The following is a 23,723-nucleotide window of genomic DNA, read 5'->3' on the forward strand; positions in this document are numbered from 1 at the left end:
AAAAAACACTCAGTCTTGATTGAACTCACTTGTTTTGAAGAGTACCCGTGCATTTTAGTAAGGACGCAACTGCACTTTGAACCCTGCCATGTAACTCAAATGCTGCCCCGAGCTCATCTCCAAAGGCAGTTACGCCCCTTTGTGAGCCAAGCAACGATTTGCTCACCTTGCACTTGTAAAATCTATGTTGAACTTGAGCCGAGTTGTTCAAATTTGTTTCTAGTCTTTTGGTTTTTGCTGGTTTACAACGGACGTGAGTCAGGACATTCAGGAAGAGAGGAAAGAGGGGGGGGGGGGGTCCTAAAATCAACATCCGAGCTGTTGAGTGTATGCTCTTCAAATATTTGATTCTCGCCGAAGATCTGTATCGGGAAGCAGCAGGCGAAATGTCACGCGTCGAGGTGGAGACGCTTTGAAGCATTGGTGTGTCGTGCTTTGCGAGATATCGATTCATCTGCCATTTAAACCTATGGAAAAGGATCGATTATTAGAGCGTTCGCAATGAACACTTTAATAATCGATTGTTTACCATTGCTTCAAAGAGGAAACTCCCAATAGTAGATGATCCACGCTTCGGCCCTGTCTCGAAGTTGTGAAAAATAACTTGGGTTAAGGCCCGCGTTCTCGGTAGTATAGGGTGATTCAATCACGATTGTGACTGAACACGTAGAATGGTGCAGATTAATTCCTGCTTAGCATGCGTCTTGAATGGTGTCGAAGATTTCCTAAAGTTATTTTTTATATTTTATCGCTCTAAGAAGTCCCAGGAAGTGCATAGAATTCTTTGTACAAAAATCAGAATTTTCACGAACCGAAGAAACGAAGAACGAGAACTTGTGGAGAACGCTCCTTTTTTCACTGTTGGTAATTTTGGTTTTCCTTCCCGGAACAAATCATAGGCGTGCATTAATCTTCTATCTATTTTTATTATTTTGCACCCGTCAGGACGTCCCATACTCAGTATCGCATTTTATCTTAAATCCGTACTTTGAAAAATCGTAAAAAGTTGTTAAAATGCACGAGTCAAGAAACTTTTCTTGTTCTATTTTACGTAAAATGTACATGTGAATTTTACGTACAAAAAAAGCGATGAAAAGAAATTGCCTTCAACATTTTCTTAAATTCTAAACACGTATATTAGTAAGCTAAATACAAAATAACTGCAAAGTAGCAAAGTAAAAAATGCACCATATAAGAAAGTGAACAAAAAAAACTTGGGAAAGTGTAAGGTTGCACCTTAACGTTAAAAAGGTTTCACAACTCTGATATTTTCACAGTCTGTTTTTTTTAAAAATATTTTTTTGCTTTAAATTTACGAGTATTTCCAAATTTTGCTGAGCCAATGCTGCCGCTATTTTTTGTTATTTATTTATTGTTATTATTATTTAAATCTATTTTTTACGCACCGCAAAGCATGAACTCATATTTACCCGCAGTCGAATAACAATTATGCTGCGACCTACAGTCAAAATAATGTGATTGCGGTCGCCAGTATGGAATGATGACATAAAAGTTTAGTAGGCTCGTGAATTGTTGGGCTTTAATTAACACACAGCTTATCACTGAGATATGTTGCATGTCGTCTTGACCCATAAACCTTGAGCCATCAAATCACCTGAACAGGTTTATGCCTCGCGGTTCACATGAACAAACTTAGAGCTTCACCTTTAAGGTCCCTTAAGTTTTAGTTGGTATGAATTCATCCAATGGAGAATTTGCATTCTCTTCATTTGAAAGTGCTTAAAGAGCTAATTTCACAGTATTTTTTATAGTTTTTGTTCTGATATGGGAAATAGTATAGAAATAGATCTAAAAGTGGGAAAATGCACCGTCTAGTGACGTCACCTGGCGGCATTTCCCATTTAAATAAATGTATTTTAGCAAATTAGATCATTCTATCAAATCTTCTCCAATAATTGTTCCATTTATGAACCAAGGATATTTTCGTGTTCAGCTCACTTGGTAGCGTCCACTTGAACACGAAATTCGTCAAATTTTTGACACCTACAAATTCTCCATTCAAGTAGAGTACCTGTATAGGGAGAGTAGCGACAGATCTGAAACTCCGAAAGTCCATCAGGCCTTCACCGATGCCTCCGCGAAAAAAGTTAGGGTTGAATTTCGAATGTCCAGAGCGATTTACAAATACAATTGTTACGAACCGTCGTTTAGAAAGCATGTATTTGGTTTACTTTTTGCATAAAACTTATTTTTGCGAAAGAACGCTCATTTATGTACATTCTTAGCCATCTTGGTTAGAATTGAAATCTGTAGGCCGGCAGTGAAGTTTTGTGTGTTAGAAGTTGCTCAGAAGGGTGGCTGCACTTTTGGGCCCTAAGCCCTCCATGAACCGATCTGTCGCTACTCTCCCTATACAGGCACTCTACATTCAAGTGATTCACTGAAAGTGATAAATATTCAAGGGAACTTCATGACCCGCAACTAGTTTTTTAGATTCGATCCCTGGAGATTTAGCCCTCGTTTGCGTCAATGCCGTGTTCAATGATCTCAGACGCAATGTTTTGTTTTCAAATGATTTCTGCTCTGAGCAGTCCCATTTTCAAACGGAGGTTTCTCGCCTTGTTTGGGTCAAGACCGGAACACTGGACAGATTCGGGCGTTCACATCACAGCACCGTTGCCAAACACCATCAACAATGACCGAGTCTCAGTTTAGTAAAAGCGCTCAAGTAATTTTCCCCGGAGATTTGACAGCAACTTCACTCTTGTCCAAAGACTCATCGTAAAATCGCTGCAATAATGAGAGATGGGATGACGAGTTAGCACGTTTTCACTCTCCTTGACAAAATGACAATCGTGTTTTGATTGGTTTCCTTCAAACGCAGTGAAAAGCCAATCAGAACCCTTGATTCTCACCTCATCCGCTGCTCTAATAATCTATCTCAAATACAGCAGATACTCCGAGTTTTTTTTTTTTTTTTTTTTTTTTTTTAAAAAAACTTGTTTTCTTTTTATTCCTCCCTCGTTTAAAGTTGGAAAACCAGGATATGTCAGGGAAACCAGAGAAAACGTCAGGGAATCCGCAAAAATTCGGCATGTCAGGGAAATTTATTTTGCTAGCAATAATCTTGTCAGGAAAATGTCGTGGGAATCGAAAAACACGAATTTTTCGGAAAATGTTTCACGAATTTTACTATCGGGAAGATTTCTGCCAAAATTTGTACCAGAATTTCTGCTGGTGTCTTTTAAAGGAGGAGTTGCGTTTCGGGCCTTTTCCGGCCCCACCTGGATTTTGCTAAATGTTTCATATTTTCAAAGTACTAGTCTTAGGTAGACTCTGTGCCAAATATTAGACCGATCGGAGCCCATGCAAGGGCGCAGCAGCGCCTCAAACCCAAAATCCTGGAATCGAAAAACAATTATTTTCGTCGACTTTTTCGACTGTTATCACTCTTCCAGCACATGATTCTTATGTATTTTTTTGCGTACTTTTCGTTTCTGGCCTTTTTAAAGGCCTCCGATAAATTTTAAGGGGCCTTATGGCCCATTGTTGCCATTTTTGGCCCATTTTTAGGGGTTTTTTCCATTTAACACATTCAAAACTCAATTTAATCCAAAAACTGTGTACATTTTTGAAAAGTACGTAAAAAAATGAATAAATAATGTTCAGTAAAATTTTTTCCTATGTTGCCAAATTTCCGAGAAAATTGGTCCCAAAGTGTCAAAAACGGCAAAAAATCGATAAATCGCCGCGTCTAAGGTTCAAGAAAGTGGAGTACATTTTTCATACTGTACCAGATAACAGCTCTTATCCATCCATACAACATACTAAAATATCATAGTTGTACCTGGATTCCCACGATGTGAAAATTGACCGAGATGTCGATTTTAGCGGCCTTTTTATACTTGAAGGCAGCTCTTTTGAATGTTTTTCGACCTTAGTCACCCTCTATGGGTGTGTACTATATGTATTTTTCTACGTACTTTTCATATCTGGCCATAAAAATGGCTTCCTGTGAATTTTAAAAGGCCTAACGGTCCATTGTTGCCAATTTTCACCAATTTTTAGGGGTTTTTTCAAGTTTACGTGTGTGAAACTTAATTTAATCTAGAAACCGTGTACAATTTCGGAAAGAACGTAAAAAAATACATAGGAATGTGATTTGTACCTTTTCCCTACGTTGCCAAATTTTCGAGAAAAATCGTCCTGAAGCGTCAAAAATGCCAAAAATTGGATTAATCATCACGTCGGAGGTTCCAGGAAGTGAATTATGACATTCATGTGGATCGTGGGACACTTTCTCCACGCATTTTCTGTTCTTCGGTATATTTGGCCTGTAGCAAGCATCTTGAGAACCAAGGATTATCTCGAGGTTACAGGAATAAAGAGGTGAACTGGAGTGAAGGATAAAGTAAAAGCACCTTGAGGGCCCGTTTTGTCACGTTCATCTACGCCATTACATGTTCCTTGAGATGCATTGCAATTTTCCATTTTCGATACGTTATTTGTAGTGAAAAAAAACTTGAAATTCACTTCCTGGAACCTCCGACGTGATGATTAATCCAATTTTTGGCATTTTTGACGCTTCAGGACGATTTTTCTCGAAAATTTGGCAACGTAGGGAAAAGGTACAAATCACATTCCTATGTATTTTTTTACGTTCTTTCCGAAATTGTACACGGTTTCTAGATTAAATTAAGTTTCACACACGTAAACTTGAAAAAAACCCCTAAAAATTGGTGAAAATTGGCAACAATGGACCGTTAGGCCTTTTAAAATTCACAGGAAGCCATTTTTATGGCCAGATATGAAAAGTACGTAGAAAAATACATATAGTACACACCCATAGAGGGTGACTAAGGTCGAAAAACATTCAAAAGAGCTGCCTTCAAGTATAAAAAGGCCGCTAAAATCGTCATCTCGGTCAATTTTCACATCGTGGGAATCCAGGTACAACTATGATATTTTAGTATGTTGTATGGATGGATAAGAGCTGTTATCTGGTACAGTATGAAAAATGTACTCCACTTTCTTGAACCTTAGACGCGGCGATTTATCGATTTTTTGCCGTTTTTGACACTTTGGGACCAATTTTCTCGGAAATTTGGCAACATAGGAAACAATTTTACTGAACATTATTTATTTATTTTTTTACGTACTTTTCAAAAATGTACACAGTTTTTGGATTAAATAGAGTTTTGAATGTGTTAAATGGAAAAAACCCCTAAAAATGGGCCAAAAATGGCAACAATGGGCCATAAGGCCCCTTAAAATTTATCGGAGGCCTTTAAAAAGGCCAGAAACGAAAAGTACGCAAAAAAATACATAAGAATCATGTGCTGGAAGAGTGATAACAGTCGAAAAAGTCGACGAAAATAATTGTTTTTCGATTCCAGGATTTTGGGTTTGAGGCGCTGCTGCGCCCTTGCATGGGCTCCGATCGGTCTAATATTTGGCACAGAGTCTACCTAAAACTAGTACTTTGAAAATATGAAACATTTAGCAAAATCCAGGTGGGGCCGGAAAAGGCCCAAAACGCAACTCCTCCTTTTACAAATACAGCAAAATTATCTCCTATAAGTTTAGGCACCGTATATTTTGCTCAATTTATTACATTATATTCCAAAAACACAACAAAATCTTACTTAAGTACATCTAATGACTTCAACCGTATCGAAAAGTTAGAAATATTTTTCCTTTTTGTCAGGAAAATGCTAGGGAATTATTTTTTCCGTTTGTCAGGGAATTTTGAATTTTTCTACTAAAGAAGTTTAATACAACGTTTGTTTTTTTACTGTAGAAAGATCTCCTCCGCTCAAAAGTGTCCATTTATAACAATGCTTAATGTATAGAGATCATAGTAAGTGCAGTGGAACAGCGATCAACCGTCTACATAATATCACGCCGTCAATATATATTATCATATCAGGCCTGGAAATGTGTCCCGTTTTTGCAAACGACAACTTTAGTCTATTTCGGAACATACCACACTTTCACTGTGACTTACATTTTGCGGCTGACACTTAAAGTGTTGCCAGATTTATCATGATTTTTGATGAGTTTGGAGCTAGAACATGGAATTTTACCACTTTCTCTTACTAATTGTGTAAACGTGCAGTAGTCATGGTTTCTATCAAGATCCGGTTGCACCGTTCCAATTTAAAAAATCAATTCGATAATTATTCTCGGGAATTTTGGCGAATTCCGTCGACCAAAAGTCTTAACAAATTCAACAATTTACAAAAATCCCGCTTTGTATGCAATAAATTGTATACTTAAATCATCTAAGGGAAGCGAAAAGCAAGAGAACAGCGCTTACGACCAGGGGTGCAAAGTGGACCACATTGTGCAATTAGGAACCACTGTAATTTCATGTCTCATCCATAAAAACACCTATCTGCATGGGGAAAATGATGACACATATGTTTTTTCTGACATGAGCCAGAAATTGTAGTTCCGAATGGCAAAACGCGGTCCAATTGTTTTGTACCGCGAGACTGCGCGATCATGATCAAATGTCGAAGGGCTTTAAAAATTGCATAGGCTCATAGAATTTGTTTCTTCTTCTTCTTTTCTCGACGGTTTTCAAGTTTTCAACTCTGGTAGAATATTGCGACTTCGGCTCAAATCCTAAAATTATCCAAAACTTTAGCAAAATTCTAATCGGTGTGTTGCAAATAATTGCGGAGGCCACTTAGACCTATAGAGCAATTTACCTCCCTGCGTACGGCATCGCCAAACGTCGCACACTAGTCTCAGGAGCACTGAGAAAACGGCCTCAAAAGGCGATTACACCGACCAACGATCCAGTACATAGCGAGTAGCAACTTTAGTGCACTCCATGGTGTATTTGAATCAGTGAGAACGAAAACACACCAACTTGAAAAAATGACGGTAATCAAGACACACACAAAACTGCACGGTAGGTGAAGAAATTAGTCTAAGAAAAAGATTTTTGGTGTCGAAAGACAAGCTTTTAAGGACACTTTAAAGGTCCGAGTTGGAACAGATGCGCTGACTTCAATGACTTTCATGAAAAGTGGCTGTCTTAAATGAAAATTGAGCATTTTCGAGATTCCGAGTTGGTGTATTTTCGTTCTCACTGATTCATTTATCATCTTGATGAGGAATTTTGATACTTGTCCAAATAATCTGACATCCATGTTGCCGAGGAGGTTGCCTACATGAACATGCATGAGCTGAATGGCAGGGGCTTGAGCTAAGCGCGGAAGCTACATTTTCGGTGAGAGCACAGGAGCAGCGAGTTGACTTTGTTAGCAGTCGAATAATTAGATAACAAGTGATGTTATGGATGAGGGGACTCGCTGGCAAATTGAAAAGATCTCGGCGAGCGGTGCGCGTCGCGGTGGTGGCATCAACATCGTGTCGTTGGCTCCCTGCGTGAGCTCGCCATTATAACCGTGTCTGTCAGACTTGTTCATCTTACGCTGCCAAATAATATCTAAAATCTTAACATCAGGGTTGCCACAGTCAGGAAAAACCGGGAAAATGTCAGGGAATTTTATAATGCCAGGCAAACGCGGGAAATGTCAGGGAAAATGACGAAAATGTCAGGGAAAATTTGTTAAATCACCTTCATTTGCTTTCTAGAATGGGTTTCAAGTTTCGAACAACAAATTTTGCCTGAAAATTGTTTTTATTATTCCTTCTTAACCATCCGTCATATCTCCAATTGTCAGGGAATTTCACCAAAATGTGTCAGGGAAATCAGGGAATTTCTTTTTCTAAATTCTATTGCAACCCAGTAACGTGTGGTCACAGATCCCAAAGGACAATTGATGGATTGCCCTTCGTCGCCCTTTTTAGCCTTTTTGGTGCAGTGAAAAAGAAAAAACCCACAATAGGGTGTCCGGACTCTAGATGTTAATGGGAATATACCAGAAAAATCGATCATGCGGTCAGGGATTCTTGAGTGTTTTTGCAAGCCTTTCGCAAAAAGATTCGATTCATCAAACAGTTTGGTTTGTTAAATCAAACGAATGTCGACTCAATCGCGCAAAAAGTCGTGGAATTCCCTGCAAAATACCAGGAAAATCCACAATGGAATTTTAATAGTCACCCTGCACATGCAGAAGTCCACACATATTTTTCTCTTCACAAGACTGAAAGAAAGTGTTTAAAAAAATGTTTTGCAATGGAAATTAAAATGTCTTTGCTTGATTTAAAGACTTGTTTTAATTTGGCCCATAGTTTTTTTCCGAACAAAAAATCGCCCGAAAGAAATTTTCTTCCATACCTTTGAAGAATTAGCTTTGTCATCGAATGAGAAAGTTAATTCTCTTTGAATGGACCGTATTCAACAGGTGAGATTCTGGATACCGATTGGTCCAACATGTAAACATAGCCTCCCAAGTCAATCGAGTTATCTGAGGGGACCGGTTTTTTGTGGTAGTTTCTTTATTCTTACGAGCACAAATTGCCAATGAAAAATGAAATTATTAGGAATGTCCTCATTTCCAGTTTTCGCAAATCGGAAACTTTTTGTTTGAGGTGTTTGAAAGGTGTTCAAAGTTGTGAACTAAACTATACATAGAACCGTATTACTGAATACGATCCATTGAAATAAACTCGACTGCATCAACGAAAAAATGACTCGGAAAAATGTATCTCTAAACAGGGTGTCTACAAGTTCGGAATTTCCGGAAAGTCCGGAAATAGTACGAATTTTTTAAGGGCGGTCCGGAAGTACTGAAAAAGTGCGGAAATTCTGCAAGAAGGTCCGGAATTTTTTGTCATTTTTGTCGCAATTTACTCGAGAAATTCAAATTTTTGAAGTTTTTCGAATTTCTTCAATTGGAGGCACTGAAAAAGTACTGAAATTCTCTGTCGAGGAGATGCTGAGTTTCTTGGGAATGTACTGAAAAAGTACCGTTAAAGTACTGATTTTTAGCCAGCGTGGTTAGAAAACAACTTTGTCTGCGACTCTTTGAAAATCCAAGGCAAACCAGTTTTCCGCAAATCCAAGAGTATTTTTATTTCCTTTTTTTTTATTTGATTTCATTTTCGAAAATATGACATCAACGCCGAATGGAGCGGGGCGTTTGGATGTTGAATTTGACCGCACTTATGATCTGGCGCGGCGCAGCGTAGCGCGGTGTGTCAAACGTCCATCAGTATGCAATCAGCCCCGGGCCTCTTTTTGCAATGAAAACCGGCTACGACATAGATGCCATCTGCCCTGAGTCGCCTTCCACGCTCTTATCAGCGCCTCTAATTCATAGACTTGATTTCTCATCCCCCAAGACCATTTCTCATCCTTACTTTAATGAAAGTGCTACGCTACAGCTACAGCGGAATGGAAGAATCAACGCTCCCAGCTCCATGGAAACCGTGAATCGTCAGGGGAAGAATGCAACTCGAAAATCTGGACAAATCAGGGAATTCCTTTTAAAAGTGAGGAAAGTCATTGCAACTTACCCTCGCAGCACCACTAAAATTAATGTAAAGACGTCTTGCCATGGGGACTCGTGAGATTAAATTCCGAGTTCAACAGTTCTTTTCACCTGATGATAATTGTTGAGCAAAAAATCGAATGAAATTATTTTATCCATGACTCCTGAGTATCGGGATTAGCATTTAGCGAGGCAAGATTTAGCATAAAATAAAGCTTGAAATTGCTAGCCGTCAAGAGGATACTGCTGCAAAGCGTGAGCATGTCGGTGGTTACGTACGCGGCGGACGCGCGGCCCCAGTGCGGGCGGCCGAAGCCACGAGCAAAGTCACTGTCACGGAGCAACTCAAAAAGGCACACTGGAAAGGAAATTCGTTTGGATCTAGAGTCCAGACTCTTAGAGATATTGACCAGAAAAGTACTCGTGATTCAATCGGACTTTTTGCTTGAATCAAAAGGAAATCCGCCTAAATCAAGAGGCTGGACTCTTCTATTCAAGAAAAAATCGGATTGAATCGAGAGTATTTTTCCTTGGCAATGTCATTAAGAGTCTGGACTCTGGATCCAAGCTACTTTTTTTCAGCGACTGAGGGGAGGAATGCTGCGGGTTATGAGTGGCTATCGCACATTGTCAACGGAGGCGATAGAGGTTATTCCCAGATCGTTAGCGTATATCACTTGCGGAAGAGACATAATTTTATACTTATGGAAAGATGGCAAAGCGGAGCCTATATAATATATCGGAGTCTTAAGTAATGTATCGTCTGTGGGTGCCTTAGCATCCGAGACAAAGCAATGGAAGTAGGATACCGGTAGGAAATATTTTAGTTCCGATTGCAAAAACGGGCGCAGAAATGTGAGCACTCAAGCGACGACAACTGCGTCATCTAACTGCCGACGTTAGAGCAACGTCCCACGTCAGAGCAACGTCCGACGTCCGCGGTTCTTGCAGTCCCATTACCGCGCCCGCAAATCTTTCCAGCACAGATTAGTCGTTTCGAGCACAGATTAGTCGTTTCGAGCACAGATCAGTCTTTCCAGAGCCTAAGAGCTTAGAAAAGAAGCTCAACAAAACGCCCATGTATCGTCATTCGTCACCTAACGTCCAGACGGAACGTACCAAGGGGCGCGCGCACATTAACACTGGATTTGTCTTAATCGCGGTACTCTATTACCGTATGCTCGGGGTTGGGAGCTTTTCCAAACAAACCAAGTTCGCGCCAATGTTTTCAATATAAAATAAAACAAAAATTGTTTAGAAAAAATAGAAGATGCCTCATCTAACTGCGTCAAAAACTCCGCGTCAACGGAAAAGATACTAAAGTCTCCTTCGTTTTTGTGGGTATGCAATTTTATGTACTTGGAAGTTGAAATAGTTTTACCACGCGTTTCGCCCCATCCAACTTTTCTACTATTGCGTTAAAGTCTCCGAGTTAGCTGAAAAGAGATCTCCCTCCTTTATATGGATACGCAATTTTACCTACTTGGAAGTCGAAATTGTCGCATCACGAATTTTGCGCGCATTTAACTTTTCTATTCTTGCATTAAAGTCTCCGAATTTGTTATGTCCTCCTTCACTTAGTGGATACCTATGCGATTTTGCAGGAAGTTGAAATAGATGTATCACGTGGTTTTCTCCGTCTGACTTTTCTACTACCTGTTAGTCTCCCATCTGAAAAACCGGCTCTCCTTAGTAAAAGCTTGGCAAACTTCCAAGCCTCCAAACTTGGCATTACTCGCGGAAGAAATTCGGGTACATTCATGTCATACTTTGTTTTACGCTCTTGTCACCGGGTTTTCTTTTCTTCTTTTTCTTTTTTTTAACTCACCATTGGTCAAAAAAGTGTGTGATTTTAAATAGATCAAGGGGTAAGCTAAAAATGAATGACTTTGAATACTGCCCTCGCCCTGGCTAAAGGCTCATTGGCAAGATCCAAAATGGAGGTCTCGCATGTGTCAGGGATTTAAGATGTAAGCCCATTTGCTTGTGTAAAATTTCGCGAAAAACACGATAGTGTCATTGGTTTCCTCTGAAATGAATACCAAAGCTAGAAAAATAACTCTCCAATCAGAGGCCGTAACGGAGAGGATATCCTAGGCTACGTTGAGAGTCCACCTCTATATTTAGTCAAACTCTCCATGCACAGATATACGGAGAGAAATTTCAACAGAAAAGTTTGGTTAATACGGTAAGTAAAACACAAAATATCCCCAGCCCTCGGTTGACAAATTCAAGAGAAAATATCAGCAAGTTTTTTCAAGGATTGAAAAAATTGAATTGAATAAAAAACCGAGTGGTGAATACCAACGTCACAATTGGAGGAATGTATTTTCTTAGTCTCTCCATTGTTTTCTATGCTGAATTCACGGCAAACTGTACCAAAATCAACACAAAATTTGTGTCATTGTGTTTCACTTCCTAGATTAATTAAAAGTAACACAAGAATACAAATTATCGAGGAAGCAATGATGGACCTACCGGTGAAAAAACACTCTTCGTTTATTCAGTGCGGGCTGCGACCCCGGATGAAGCAAACAAGGCAGTGTTCGTTACAAAACAGTTGATAACTAAGCAAGATGTGATTTTCGGTGAAAATTCTCCGTTATATAAGTAAACAAATATTTGAATCTCACATTCAGATCAATGGTGAAGCGTGAGTGACCGAGGATCGATATTTCCCCATTCGAAGCTATGGTAAAGAATCGATCATTTAGGTGTTCGTTGCGGACTCCGTGTTAATCGATTCTTTTCTCTAGCTTCGAATGGCTCTAGCAATCGATTAATCGCAAAGCACGCCACGCCACTGGCTCAGATTCAGCGCCACTTTATATTCGATCTCAGTCTCGCACGAGAAATATTGGCAAATGAAACTTTTATTGACTGTCTACGCCTGCGCGTGGTAGAGCGCGTGGTGTTCCGCGTGAGAACCCATTGAGTAACGTGTACATACGTGCAGAGTTTTTATACACGAAAAGAGTCCTCTTGGCCAAAATTTTGCGGATGACGAAATTGGCAGCTGAAAGTAATAGATAATGCAATCAAATTCCGAAATGAAGGATTGAACTCGATTGGCGTTTTTCTCTATTCTGCGCGCTCAACTGACAACTAAACTTGAATTTACCTTAATTTTTGGAGCTGTAATTAAAAGTTCCAAGAAAAGGCTCCGAAGTTCACAAATTCGATTCATGTTCAGGGTGATTTCACGATAACAGGAATAGCTAAAATGTGCAACACCGCAAAAATAAAAGTGCACAAATGTTATACAAATTGCATTACTTCGTTTGGAAGGTATTAATCTTCCTTTTTCCAGCTTTGGCACGAACTATTTTGATTGAGTACAAAGTTATTATGATTGACAAGGAAGCCATTGAATCACAGGTATCAGCTCCTCCCGCGGGCCGCGGGACTCCTCGAGGTCCAAGCAAACATGGCGGCACTACCAAATTGTGTCGCTTACGTAACCGACACTTGAAAATGTGAAATAATAGGTAGATCATGTCAAAGATAAAACTTGGCAATTCTTGAGATATGGGGTGAAATCAACGCTGCCTTAAAAGTTTTCTAAACTTTGGAGACTTCCTGTTAGTTTAATAATAATATGTACTTATTAAATCGAAGATTTTGCGTGGTGTGTAGTTAGTGATACAGACCTAAACTCTCTGGTTCTCATAAAAATTAAAGTTTTCATTGTAGAAAAAGCCGACTTATTAGTAATGGTTTGGTCGAGAACACTTCAGCGAACAATTTGATGACAGTTTTGAAACTTCGGTTCCATCTGGCGAGATTAACACTGTACTTATTACAACTGCAAAAATACGTTGCCAAATGTGGCGACATTCTTTCTAATGACTTTTCTCGCTTAAAAATGAACATTTTAGTTCAAAATGGCAATTTCTTTGAACATTAAAGTTTCCTTGCGGCAAATATTGCCAAAGAATCCATGATCAGTACTGATTTACTACCGCAAATTGCTCTTGCATCAAAATCAGGGTTGGCGACGCATAACTGACCGGACGTTTTCGGCCTTTAAAGTTTCATATTATTAAGTAGAATCATAATTTATATCATACTTTTTACACGGAGAAAAAAACTTCGTGCGTGGGACTCGAAGTTGAGGTCATGGATCTCTGAAGTTTCCGGATCACGTATCTAAAAACTTGAGGTCCAGCTGCCGAAGTTCGGGTCAGACATCTGAAGTACTTCGATACATACCGAAGGGTTCGAGTCATACATCTGAAGTACTCCGGTGCATACCGAAGTGCGTCGATGTCTGACCAACTTCGGCAGCTGGACCTCAAGTTTTTAGATACGTGATCCGAAAACTTCAGAGATCCATGACCTCAACTTCGGGTCCCACGCACGAAGTTTTTTTTCTCCGTGTATAGCATATGGCAAACGTAACTCAAGGTCGGCCTCCTATGGTGTAGTGGTTGTAGCGCTAGCTCTTTGATCGGGAGGTCCCTCGTTCGATTTCCGGCCAGAATGGTTGCCCGGGACTGGTTCAGTAGGGACGGAGGGGGGATATGGGACTTAAAGCGCAGGATTAGCCCTTGTGGGCTACTTGAAGTAGTAAAAAAAAGGGAATAACTTTGTTTTAATTTATAAAAATAGTTTTAAATACTTTTTTTTCAATGATATTATTTTTCTCAAATAATCAAATTTTATTTTAGATGGAATGGAAAATTTGCACGCAAATGGTCCTCGAGACCGCTTCAACTAAGAGTACTCAAAGAGCTGATTTCGTAGTTTTGTTAATATTTTTTTTCTGATGTGGGAAATGGTAGAAAAGTAGATTTAAAAGTGAGAAAATGTACCGCTGGTTACGTCATCCGGCGGCATTTTCGATTTGAACACGCGTATTTTAGGAGATTCGATCATTTTGTCATTATCTTCTCGAATAATTGTTCAATTTTGAAATCATGGATATTACCGTGCTCAGTTCATCGAGTAGTTGTACTCAACCACTAAGTTGATCAAGGGTGCAGAAACTTCCGAGGGTTCCCCGAAAATAAATTCAGGTTCCCCCATTTTAAGTTTTCGCAGAATTTTGCCCGACACATACCTTAAGTAACGCGGTCGACAGCTGGGTTTCCTCAAAACAGCGCGATCAACAGTTTGCTTCCTCCGAAAACAGCGAGCTTGAATGTTTTGTTCCTCCAAAAACAGCGCGCTTGACAGTTCGGTTCCCCCTAAACCCAAAATATATTTAAAAAAAAAAAAAAAAAAAAAAGCTCCCAAGGTTCCTCCAATTTTTCCGTCCTCACATGGGTTCCCCCATTTCACGCGAACGGCCGGTCGCGTGGTTGGGAAGTTTCTGCACCCCTGAAGTTGATGAAATTTGAGAGATCTGCAAATTCTGTATTGTCTAATGATGGGCCATTTCGGGCGGCGACCAAGTTGCGCACATGTTGCATGTCGTCCGAGCAGGGGCATCGACCAGTATTCGAGCAGCTGCTCAGGTGAAACGCATGAGTTGGGATGTTTTTACGTAACGGCGCCGCCGCCGCGTTACACTTGTAATTGAGGAGATTGGCTTTACTCGAGGAAGTGCACCGACTAGCTGGGTGCCGGGTATTGGAACGAATATAAAAGGTCTTTAAACCACTGCAACTACATAAAATTAGATTTGTCGGAGCGCCTAGTGACACACTGCGTAAAGTGTGGTCCGCCGAAGAAAGTGTCCTGTTGCCAATTCCAAGTCTTTATGTCGATGGAGTGGAATTTCAGGATGGCTTTTTGGCATTTTTCCCGCAAAATCTCTGTTCGCCGTTTTCGGGACGAAGAGGGGTTACTCCATTCACCGGTTGCAAAGTTGAGGAAACAATCCAATTTTCAACAAAAGTATATCTGTCCAATTTTCCCCAAAATTTTCCTGATTCTTCCATGAAATTAAAAGATAAATCAGTGATACTTTCCAGGGTTGCCACAGTCAGGGAAAACCAGGAAATGTCAAGGAATTTTAAAAAGTCAGGGAAACCCAGGAAATGTCAGGGAAAATTTGTTAAATCCCTTCATTTGCTTAGAATGGGTTTGAGGTTTCGAACAACAAATTTTTCCTCCGTCACATCTTCAATTGTCAGGGATTTTCACCAAAATGTGTCAGGGAAATCAGGAAAATGTGAGGGAATTTCATTTTCTAAATTCTGTGGCAACCCTGCCTTTTAGATAGAAATACCCCACAGAACCTCCTGGTAAAAATGCAATTTGTGAGGAGAAAGCTGGCAACATTAAAATGCAGCTACGTTTCCTCGTGAAAAAAACGACGTATCGTGAGTAGTTTGGATGTTCTTGCGTTTCTAATAAAGACTTTACAGTTTTTTTTTTTTGTGCGACTAGCGAATTCTCTGCTAGAATGTAGTCTAAAATGAACTATTTCAGTCCCTGCCAATTATCTTCAAGTTTTCAATCGATAGCATGCTGCATGCAGCCTAATACGTACTGAGAGCTGCTAAGTTTACCTTTTTCTCATAAATTCTTCGCCATCTAAATGCATGTAATGATAAATGGACCAGTTTTTCAGAATGGAACCAACCCTTATTTTTGAAAAAATTGAGTTAAGAGTGTTTTCGAGTTTCACTAGTCGTTTATATTCTCTTGGCAAAATCTGGAAATCGAAAAAAAGAAATTACTTTATGAAAAGAGGGATTAAAGTTCATTTTTTACATTGAGTTTTATGCAGGAATAAAACTTCTAACCTCTTTATCTCAGTTTCAACTTAATGTGGCTTGGTTCCTTTCTGATGAACTCGGTCCAAATGGATCCTGCCAAAAACTGGGCACTTCAATTTTTTTACATGAGAACGTTTGTGCGGATTCCTCTGAAAATTCTAGGAATTCGCTTCGTACTACGCAGAAAATTCACTGAAATTTGCACCAAAGTCTGCCCAACCGTTTCCACGCAAATAATTAAATGCCTTATTGAATTTGGCAATATCTGATGTGGCTTAGTTCCTTTCTGCCTAACGTGGTTCAAATAACGGGCCTCAACACAGGAACCTCAAAAGAGACAGACTTCAAAAGGCCATCACTGAAATCATCGGTATCTGTATATTGGGGCTTCAAGGTTAGAGGCGTTAAAAAAATCGCGTGAAAGAGCAATTTCCGACCGATTTGCTAGCCTATGATTTCATACTCTTTGCTGCCTTGACAGTTGACAATGAACTAATTCCCCGTTCACTGCGGTGCACAGTGGATCGAGTCAATTAGAGAGATCGGACATAAAATTTTTGACTAAAACTGCAAATTTTGATGTTTACTTCGTCACTTTTTAAATTTCAAGGGGTCCTTCTGGAAGAAAATTTCACGAGGAAACCAATGAATTCACTTTTAGAAGCTCAAAGTTTTGTATAAACAGAGTTATGAGCGTTTAAAGTTTCTACATTTTGTCCGGCTCCTCCTATTGACTCGATCCACTGTGCGGCGCGGCGTCAATTAACCCGAGCAAAAGCTCATAACGCGTTTAATATTCAAATGAGCCGCCTTTGTCCGATCAATCCCCGTCAAAATCCTCGTTAAAGCTCGCGCTCTGCCGTGCCCAGGAAAAACGCCGCATGAGCATTCCAGTGCTGCCAAACTTCCTCTCAGCAAATATTTATTCTCGAAGAAAGCTATAAATATTTTCCCTTGAAATCTTCAGACTTTTTAGATCAGATCACGGACGAAGTCCTCTGAAAAATCGGAAGATAAATATTCAAAAATTTTCTTGAAAATTCGTCATTTGTCGAGGGAAATTTGGCAACGTCTGATGGCTCATACGGCGTTCTTCCTTAGCACGGCAGCGCTCAGCTTTTTCTTGCCGGGAATTAAGGCTCTAGTTGGTTTTGATGAATGATTGACGGATTCGCTCGTTAAAAAAATTACGATTAAGTGGAGAGAAATTAATAATGCGTCAAATAATCCTCAAACTCAAAGTCCAGTGAAAATAAATTACCGTGTCAATGGAAAGGCCTAACTAGGACCCTTCTTCATTGTGCGAGTACAGTTGTGCAGCGACCACTTGCTTGAGGGCAACTCGATAAATTAATGTCTTCTTTTTTCTCACTAAAACCCTTAATTCTCGATCATTAGGCAAATATGATCTACCGATAGAAATTAATACACTGTACAGCCACTGTCAGTAGTGAAGCGTGAATGATCGATTATCGATATTACCCCGTTAGAGGCTATGGTAAAGAATCGATTATTAAGGTGTTCATTGCAAACACCCTGTTTATCGATCCTTTTCCGTAGGTTTAACTCGCAGCTCTTTCGATATGTCGGAAAGCACGCCCCGCCGATGGTGCGTTGTATATAATTATTGACACAATCGCGAGGCGTGAATTATCGATTATCGATAATTCCTCATCTGCAGCTATGGTCAAGTATCGACCGTTAAGGAGTTCGTTGCGAACACCCTGTTTTTCGATCTTTTTCCATAAACTTAAACGGCAGACCAATCGATGTATCGCAAAGCACGTCACGCCACCACTTGACACTAACTTTGTGCTCGAGGGATAATCAAGGGTTGAATTCTGACGAAATGTTGTCATTTTTTGATCCCTTCCTATTGATACGTCCTATTAAGCGATGGCCGTGAACAGCCGTGAAAGAGAATTCGTAGTGTTCATAATGATCGTGTGAAATGATAACTTGCATTGTTATCACTCAAAGATGAATCTTTTCGTGCTGTGTATCACGCGATGGATTATGCCAAGCTTCACCTAATGCTCTCTTTGTGATAGCGCTAATTTTATTGTGTTTTTTCTTACCTCCATAATTTATCTAGCGAATTTCGTAATAATAATATAATTTTTTATTTCTATTGTATTCGGTAATTTTGCCGAAATCGTGAGAACCGCCTGTGAAACGAATCTGGTCAAGATCTCACGAGCAAAAACGAGGATTCCATCAGTGGCGTGGCGTGCTTTGCGATTTATCGATCTATCTTCTATTGAAACCCATGGAAAAGGATCGCGAAACAGTGTGTTTGCAACGAAATCCTTAATAATCAGTCTATACAATAGCTTCAAACGAGGAAACATATCGATAATCGATCAGTCACACTTGGCCACTAAAAGGAACCTCGCTTTTACTCGTGAGATCTTGACCATATACACTTCACAGGCCATCACAGAGCTTGAATTTGCCCTAAATGACTATGTTGAAATTATGTATCGTTCTATCATTCACGGACGCTGCTGACGTTTTCCATGTTTTCTGCTTTGCTCATCTCAAAATACAACCATTCCTAATTTTATCCTGATTTTTAATTGTTTTAGAGAGGCAGATAACAGTGCTGAACAGTTTTCCAGTGCTTGGACGACGAGCAGCGAAAATGGGTGCCATGTTGAAGGACAGAGTATCCAGGACTCAGCAAAGGATACGAGCCAGAAAAGAAATCTGCTATGGTGAGTCAGGTTTACGCCTTCATTTTCGTATGTACGTACCGCTTTTCGTAGCATGTATGAAACAATATCAGTGAATTCTCAAAGCTAGAGTACAGAATATGCTTGTGATGTTACGCATTGTTCAATCTGTTTTATAAAGCAGACTTATTCGTACGTTAAGGCTTTTTTCCTCGCATAAATTTAATAACATGCATGAGGCTATCAAACTGGTATGAATGGAGAGTTTGGATGGACAAAATTTATTACTGCATCTGAGAGTGCTTAATGAGCTGCGTTTCCTGTATTTTCAATGAGTTTCCTAGACATCCTAACCGTGCAACGAGTGCCGCACTCTGACTTATTGACATTTCCGTGAAGGATGCTAGATTATTTTGTCCCCGGCTACACCCTCACAGCGCTACCAAAGTTGATTCGTCACGTGACGAATGTGGGATAACTGGGACGAATATGCGGTGGTCAAGCGCGCTAGTGCCACTAACACAGATAAACAATCCCGCGGCATAGTAAACAAGGACGACTACTCCGACCTGTCCCGGCCCACAAGTGCGTGTGTGTGTGTGTGTGTAACAAGTCTCCTCGGTACAACTTCGAAAAAATTCGGATCCACGCACGGGTGGCACGGGTGGCACGGGGCACCGTCGTAAGTGAGATCGCGCATCCACACTGGTGTCATTAGATCCAGACGTTGTCAGTTTGTATTCGAAAATCCTTCAGTTGCGCGAGCATGGTTCGTTTTAAAAAATTTTAATTTTTCTGAAGACCACCCGCGATTTTTTTTATAAAAGTGTCAAGGAAGGTTTCTAGATTGAGGTATTGAAAACCGCAAAATCGTAAGTGGGGCCGTTTTTTTTCTTTTCGACTTTTTTCTACTTTAAGCAGTGGCGTGGCGTGAATTGCGATATATCGATTGTTATGCCCTTTTAAAACCTACGAAAAAAGATCGATTATCAGGGTGTTCGCAGCGGACACCTTAGTAATCGATTCTTTACCATAGCTTCAAATGCGAGATATCGATAATCGTTATTCACGCCAGCCATGTTTTTAAGGGTAAAATGGCGGCAAAAGCCAATGTATGACCACTAAAAACCTCAGCCATCTAGTCAAATTAAGTTATAATTTTATGTATGTTAGTCCTTGACATGTTAAAGGGTGCCTCAAAAGTTTCAAACCCTCCCTGAATGAACTGCACCCCTTATGCGGTGTTGCCAAGTTGCGTACCGATAATGACGCGACTGACGGGGCAATGTAGATTTTGAGTTGCGATCATCACCAAAACTTATGAAAACCCTTACCATTATACAATGTGAGGATACTTTCAAATCTTATTCGATAAGAGCATGCACGGTTGCCATATTTTCGTTTTTTGAAATTGCAAAAAGAGACAGCGCAGCGCGGCGAAGAGAGCAGTGATGACGAGGACTTGAGATAAAAAGAAGCCTCGGCGCGGCGGTCGGCATGTAACAGATACGTAGTACCGCCTACAAAACTGCGTGAATTACTTCACGGCATTGCGTCGAACACAGTGCGGTCAGCAGCGGTCGGCGTGTGAACCGCATAGCGTACAAGATGCATGGCATACTTACGCATTGCGCCAAACACAGTGCAGTCAGCGCGGCGCCGAAGTTGAAAGTAATGTACCCCATTAAGTGGTTGTTCTTTCACAATGTTTTTCGTTCATTTTTTTATAAATGCAAGGCTAACTATAATGTCTTATTTAAGTTGAGTGTCTTTTACGATTTTTGTCCGCATCATCCATATGGATGCCACACAGTGCGTCGAGAGAATTTGCTTTGACGAGTAAACTTTTTTTCTTTTAGGGTACATACAGGCCCTGCAGACTATTATTTTATCCTTTGCACTTTACTTGTCCAAACTCTGTAATTATTTGACAGATGTACACGGATGTTTACAGATGTTTCATTTACCACGATTTAAAAAGTTTGTCATGCGACAATAAGAAATTCTTCAGTGCTCTTGCTAGGCGAGCGGTATTACTTTATTGTAAACACTTAATTAGTTTATTTCAAAACTCCCCAGTGGTGTGACGCGTTCTTTCGTCAACTTTTGGAAAGCAAAACACGCTGTGTAGTCTTTTAATTGGACTGTATTTTGCGATCAGGAACTGTAATTTCTAGCTTCATACATAAAAACGCCCATCTGCATTGGAAACTAATGGATATACGTTGTTCCTGAAATGAGCTAGAGCTTGATTTTACTAATTGCAAAATGTGGTCCAATTTCATACTTCGTGAAAGACCTATCGAGCGTAACTGACCGTGACCCAAAGACGTTTCTTTCAGTTTCTCTTGGAAGAAAGTTGAGTTATTGGTGCGGTGACCACTGACCATTTTTTTTGATCAACGGTTATCAGCAACAAACAACCCACTGTTAGCATCGATCGCTGGTGGAAAGGTCAAGGACCCTGTCCTTAAACTCAAGTACTTTTACCTTGTGACCAATGACTGAGTTTAGAGTTCATTCACCCTCCTGTTCCTGTTGATGAACAATTTTAGGGTGATCGGTCCTCAAGTAACTTACTGATAATAATTGTCACGGTCGAAACAATGGGTCAATGTACCGAAGTGCAACCTGAATAATAGGTCAAGAGTTTCCCATAATTCATGCATTTCGCCCTTGTGCCCTACTGACCCTGAGGTTAAGTCGTATTAGGTCGTTCACCCTTCAGTTTCACTCTAGCGGAAAAATCTTCATAATAATCTCTGCGGTGAGTCGATCCAGGAAATTAATGCGGAAGCCAGGGACCTCATTAATTTTACTGGCTCGACTCAACCGCAGAGGATTATTATACGATTTTTTCCGCTACGGTTGAAAACTGAAGGTGTAGTGAAACGACCTTGCATACGAGTAACTCCCGGGGTCAGTCAGGGCACATAGGGCGAAATGCACCCCCCCACCCCCCCCCCCTCATGATTAATGGAGGACCCTCTTGACCTCTTATTCGCGTTGCACCTTCGCGTTACATTGACCCCTATGTGAGTTCAGCCCGTGGGACAATTGTATTGTCCAGTAGGTTACTGGACCGATTCACCCTAAAATTGTTCATCACAGGAACAGGAGGTGTGACATTGAACTCTAAACTTCAGTCAGTTTGTAGGCGCTACGCGTTTCACGCCGACCCGCATGCTGACCGCACTGTGTTCGACGCCCAATGCGTGAAGTATTTCACGCAGTTTTGTAGGCGCAGTACTAACGCTATCATGTTTACATAGCCCGGACCGCCGCGCCGAGGGCTTCTTTTTTCTTCAGAGGTCCTCGTCCTCCACTGCTCTCTTCGCCGGCGCTGCCGCTGGTCTCTTTTTGCCCAATTTCAAAAACCGAAAATATGGCAACCGCGCATGGCTCTTATCGATTAAGATTTGAAAGTATCACTCACATTGTATATATATTGGTAAAGTGGTTTTCATTACTTGTTTGGTGATGCATCGCCACTCAAAATTCTACATTGCCCGCCTCAGTCGCGTTCACTTATCGGGCTACGTTAAACTTGGCAACAAACTCGCATAAGGGGGTTGCAGTCTGCGTTACTTTCAGGGAGGGTTTGAATACTTTTGACGGGCACCCATTTACCATGTTCAAGGACTTAAGCATACCTAAAATTTTAACTTAATTTGACTAGATGGGCTGGGGGTTTTAGTAGGTCCATACAATTGGCTTTTGCTCGCCATATTTAGCCCTTAAAACTAGAAAAAAGTCGATAAAGCAAAAACGGCCCCACTTACGATTTTGCGGTTTTCAAATACCTCAATCTCAGAAACCTTCCTTGGACACTTTTATAAAAAAAATAATAATCCGCGGGGTGGTCTTCAGGAAAAATTACCATGTTTATTTAAAACGAACCGGTGTGAGGCTATCAAACTGTTTATGAATGGAGAGTTTGGATGGACAAAATTTATTACTGCATCTGAGAGTGCTTAATGAGCTGCGTTTCCTGTATTTTCAATGAGTTTCCTAGACATCCTAACCGTGCAACGAGTGCCGCACTCTGACTTATTGACATTTCCGTGAAGGATGCTAGATTATTTTGTCCCCGGCTACACCCTCACAGCGCTACCAAAGTTGATTCGTCACGTGACGAATGCGGGATAACTGGACGAATATGCGGTGGTCAAGCGCGCTAGTGCCACTAACACAGATAAACAATCCCGCGGCATAGTAAACAAGGACGACTACTCCGACCTGTCCCGGCCACAAGTGCGTGTGTGTGTGTGTGTGTGTAACAAGTCTCCTCGGTACAACCTTCGAAAAAATTCGGATCCACGCACGGGTGGCACGGTGGCACGGGGCACCGTCGTAAGTGAGATCGCGCATCCACACTGGTGTCATTAGATCCAGACGTTGTCAGTTTGTATTCGAAAATCCTTCAGTTGCGCGAGTCATAGAAGCGCATTTCGATATTAAGCTTGTAGTAAAAAAACTACAAATGAGATCCGTCCAAATGCCGAGTGCCTACCTCCAATATTATCTAGGATATCGACGGTGAAACCACCAAACCACGTATCTCGGTTTGCGACGTCGCAGACTTCCTGTCATACTTTATTTTTTAAGTGAAAAACTACTGAACGTATAGTCTTGAAAATTTCTGTGATTTTTCCTCTTTGTGCGGAGAAAATTCTGTGAAAATTTCAAGGAATGATATTGATTTGGTCGACTTCAAAAAAATAAAATGCGAGCGTAGATTTTTAAACACCGCAAACGAGATACGTGGTTTGGTAGTTTCACCGTCGATATGCTGCTGCACTAGGGAAGAACGCCGTGCGAACTCCGTATTCGAGAGTCGCCAAATTCCCTTCAATGAATAATCGTTTATTTTTGAGAAATTTTACGAATATTTTGCCTTGAAATTTTCAGGGACTTCAGGTGAAATTGCGAGCAAAATTATCCGGAAAATCGGAAGGAAAATATGTATGAGTTGACCAGAAAATCGATTTTCTCTCAAAGGAATT

General features: G+C 40.5%; 1 protein-coding gene across 1 annotated transcript in view; it reads left to right on the forward strand.

Annotated features, from left to right (window-relative positions):
• LOC109039374 (pancreatic triacylglycerol lipase) overlaps positions 1-23,723 on the forward strand; it is a 72,647-nt gene that overhangs the window by 3,415 nt on the left and 45,509 nt on the right. The window contains exon 2 of the mRNA XM_019054836.2: positions 18,631-18,759. Coding sequence (XP_018910381.2) covers positions 18,687-18,759 — 73 coding nt within the window. The 5' untranslated portion in view covers positions 18,631-18,686. The remainder of the gene's footprint in view (positions 1-18,630; positions 18,760-23,723) is intronic.

This window comes from Bemisia tabaci, chromosome 7 (assembly GCF_918797505.1).
Source record: "Bemisia tabaci chromosome 7, PGI_BMITA_v3".
In the NCBI taxonomy this organism is placed as follows: domain Eukaryota; kingdom Metazoa; phylum Arthropoda; class Insecta; order Hemiptera; family Aleyrodidae; genus Bemisia; species Bemisia tabaci.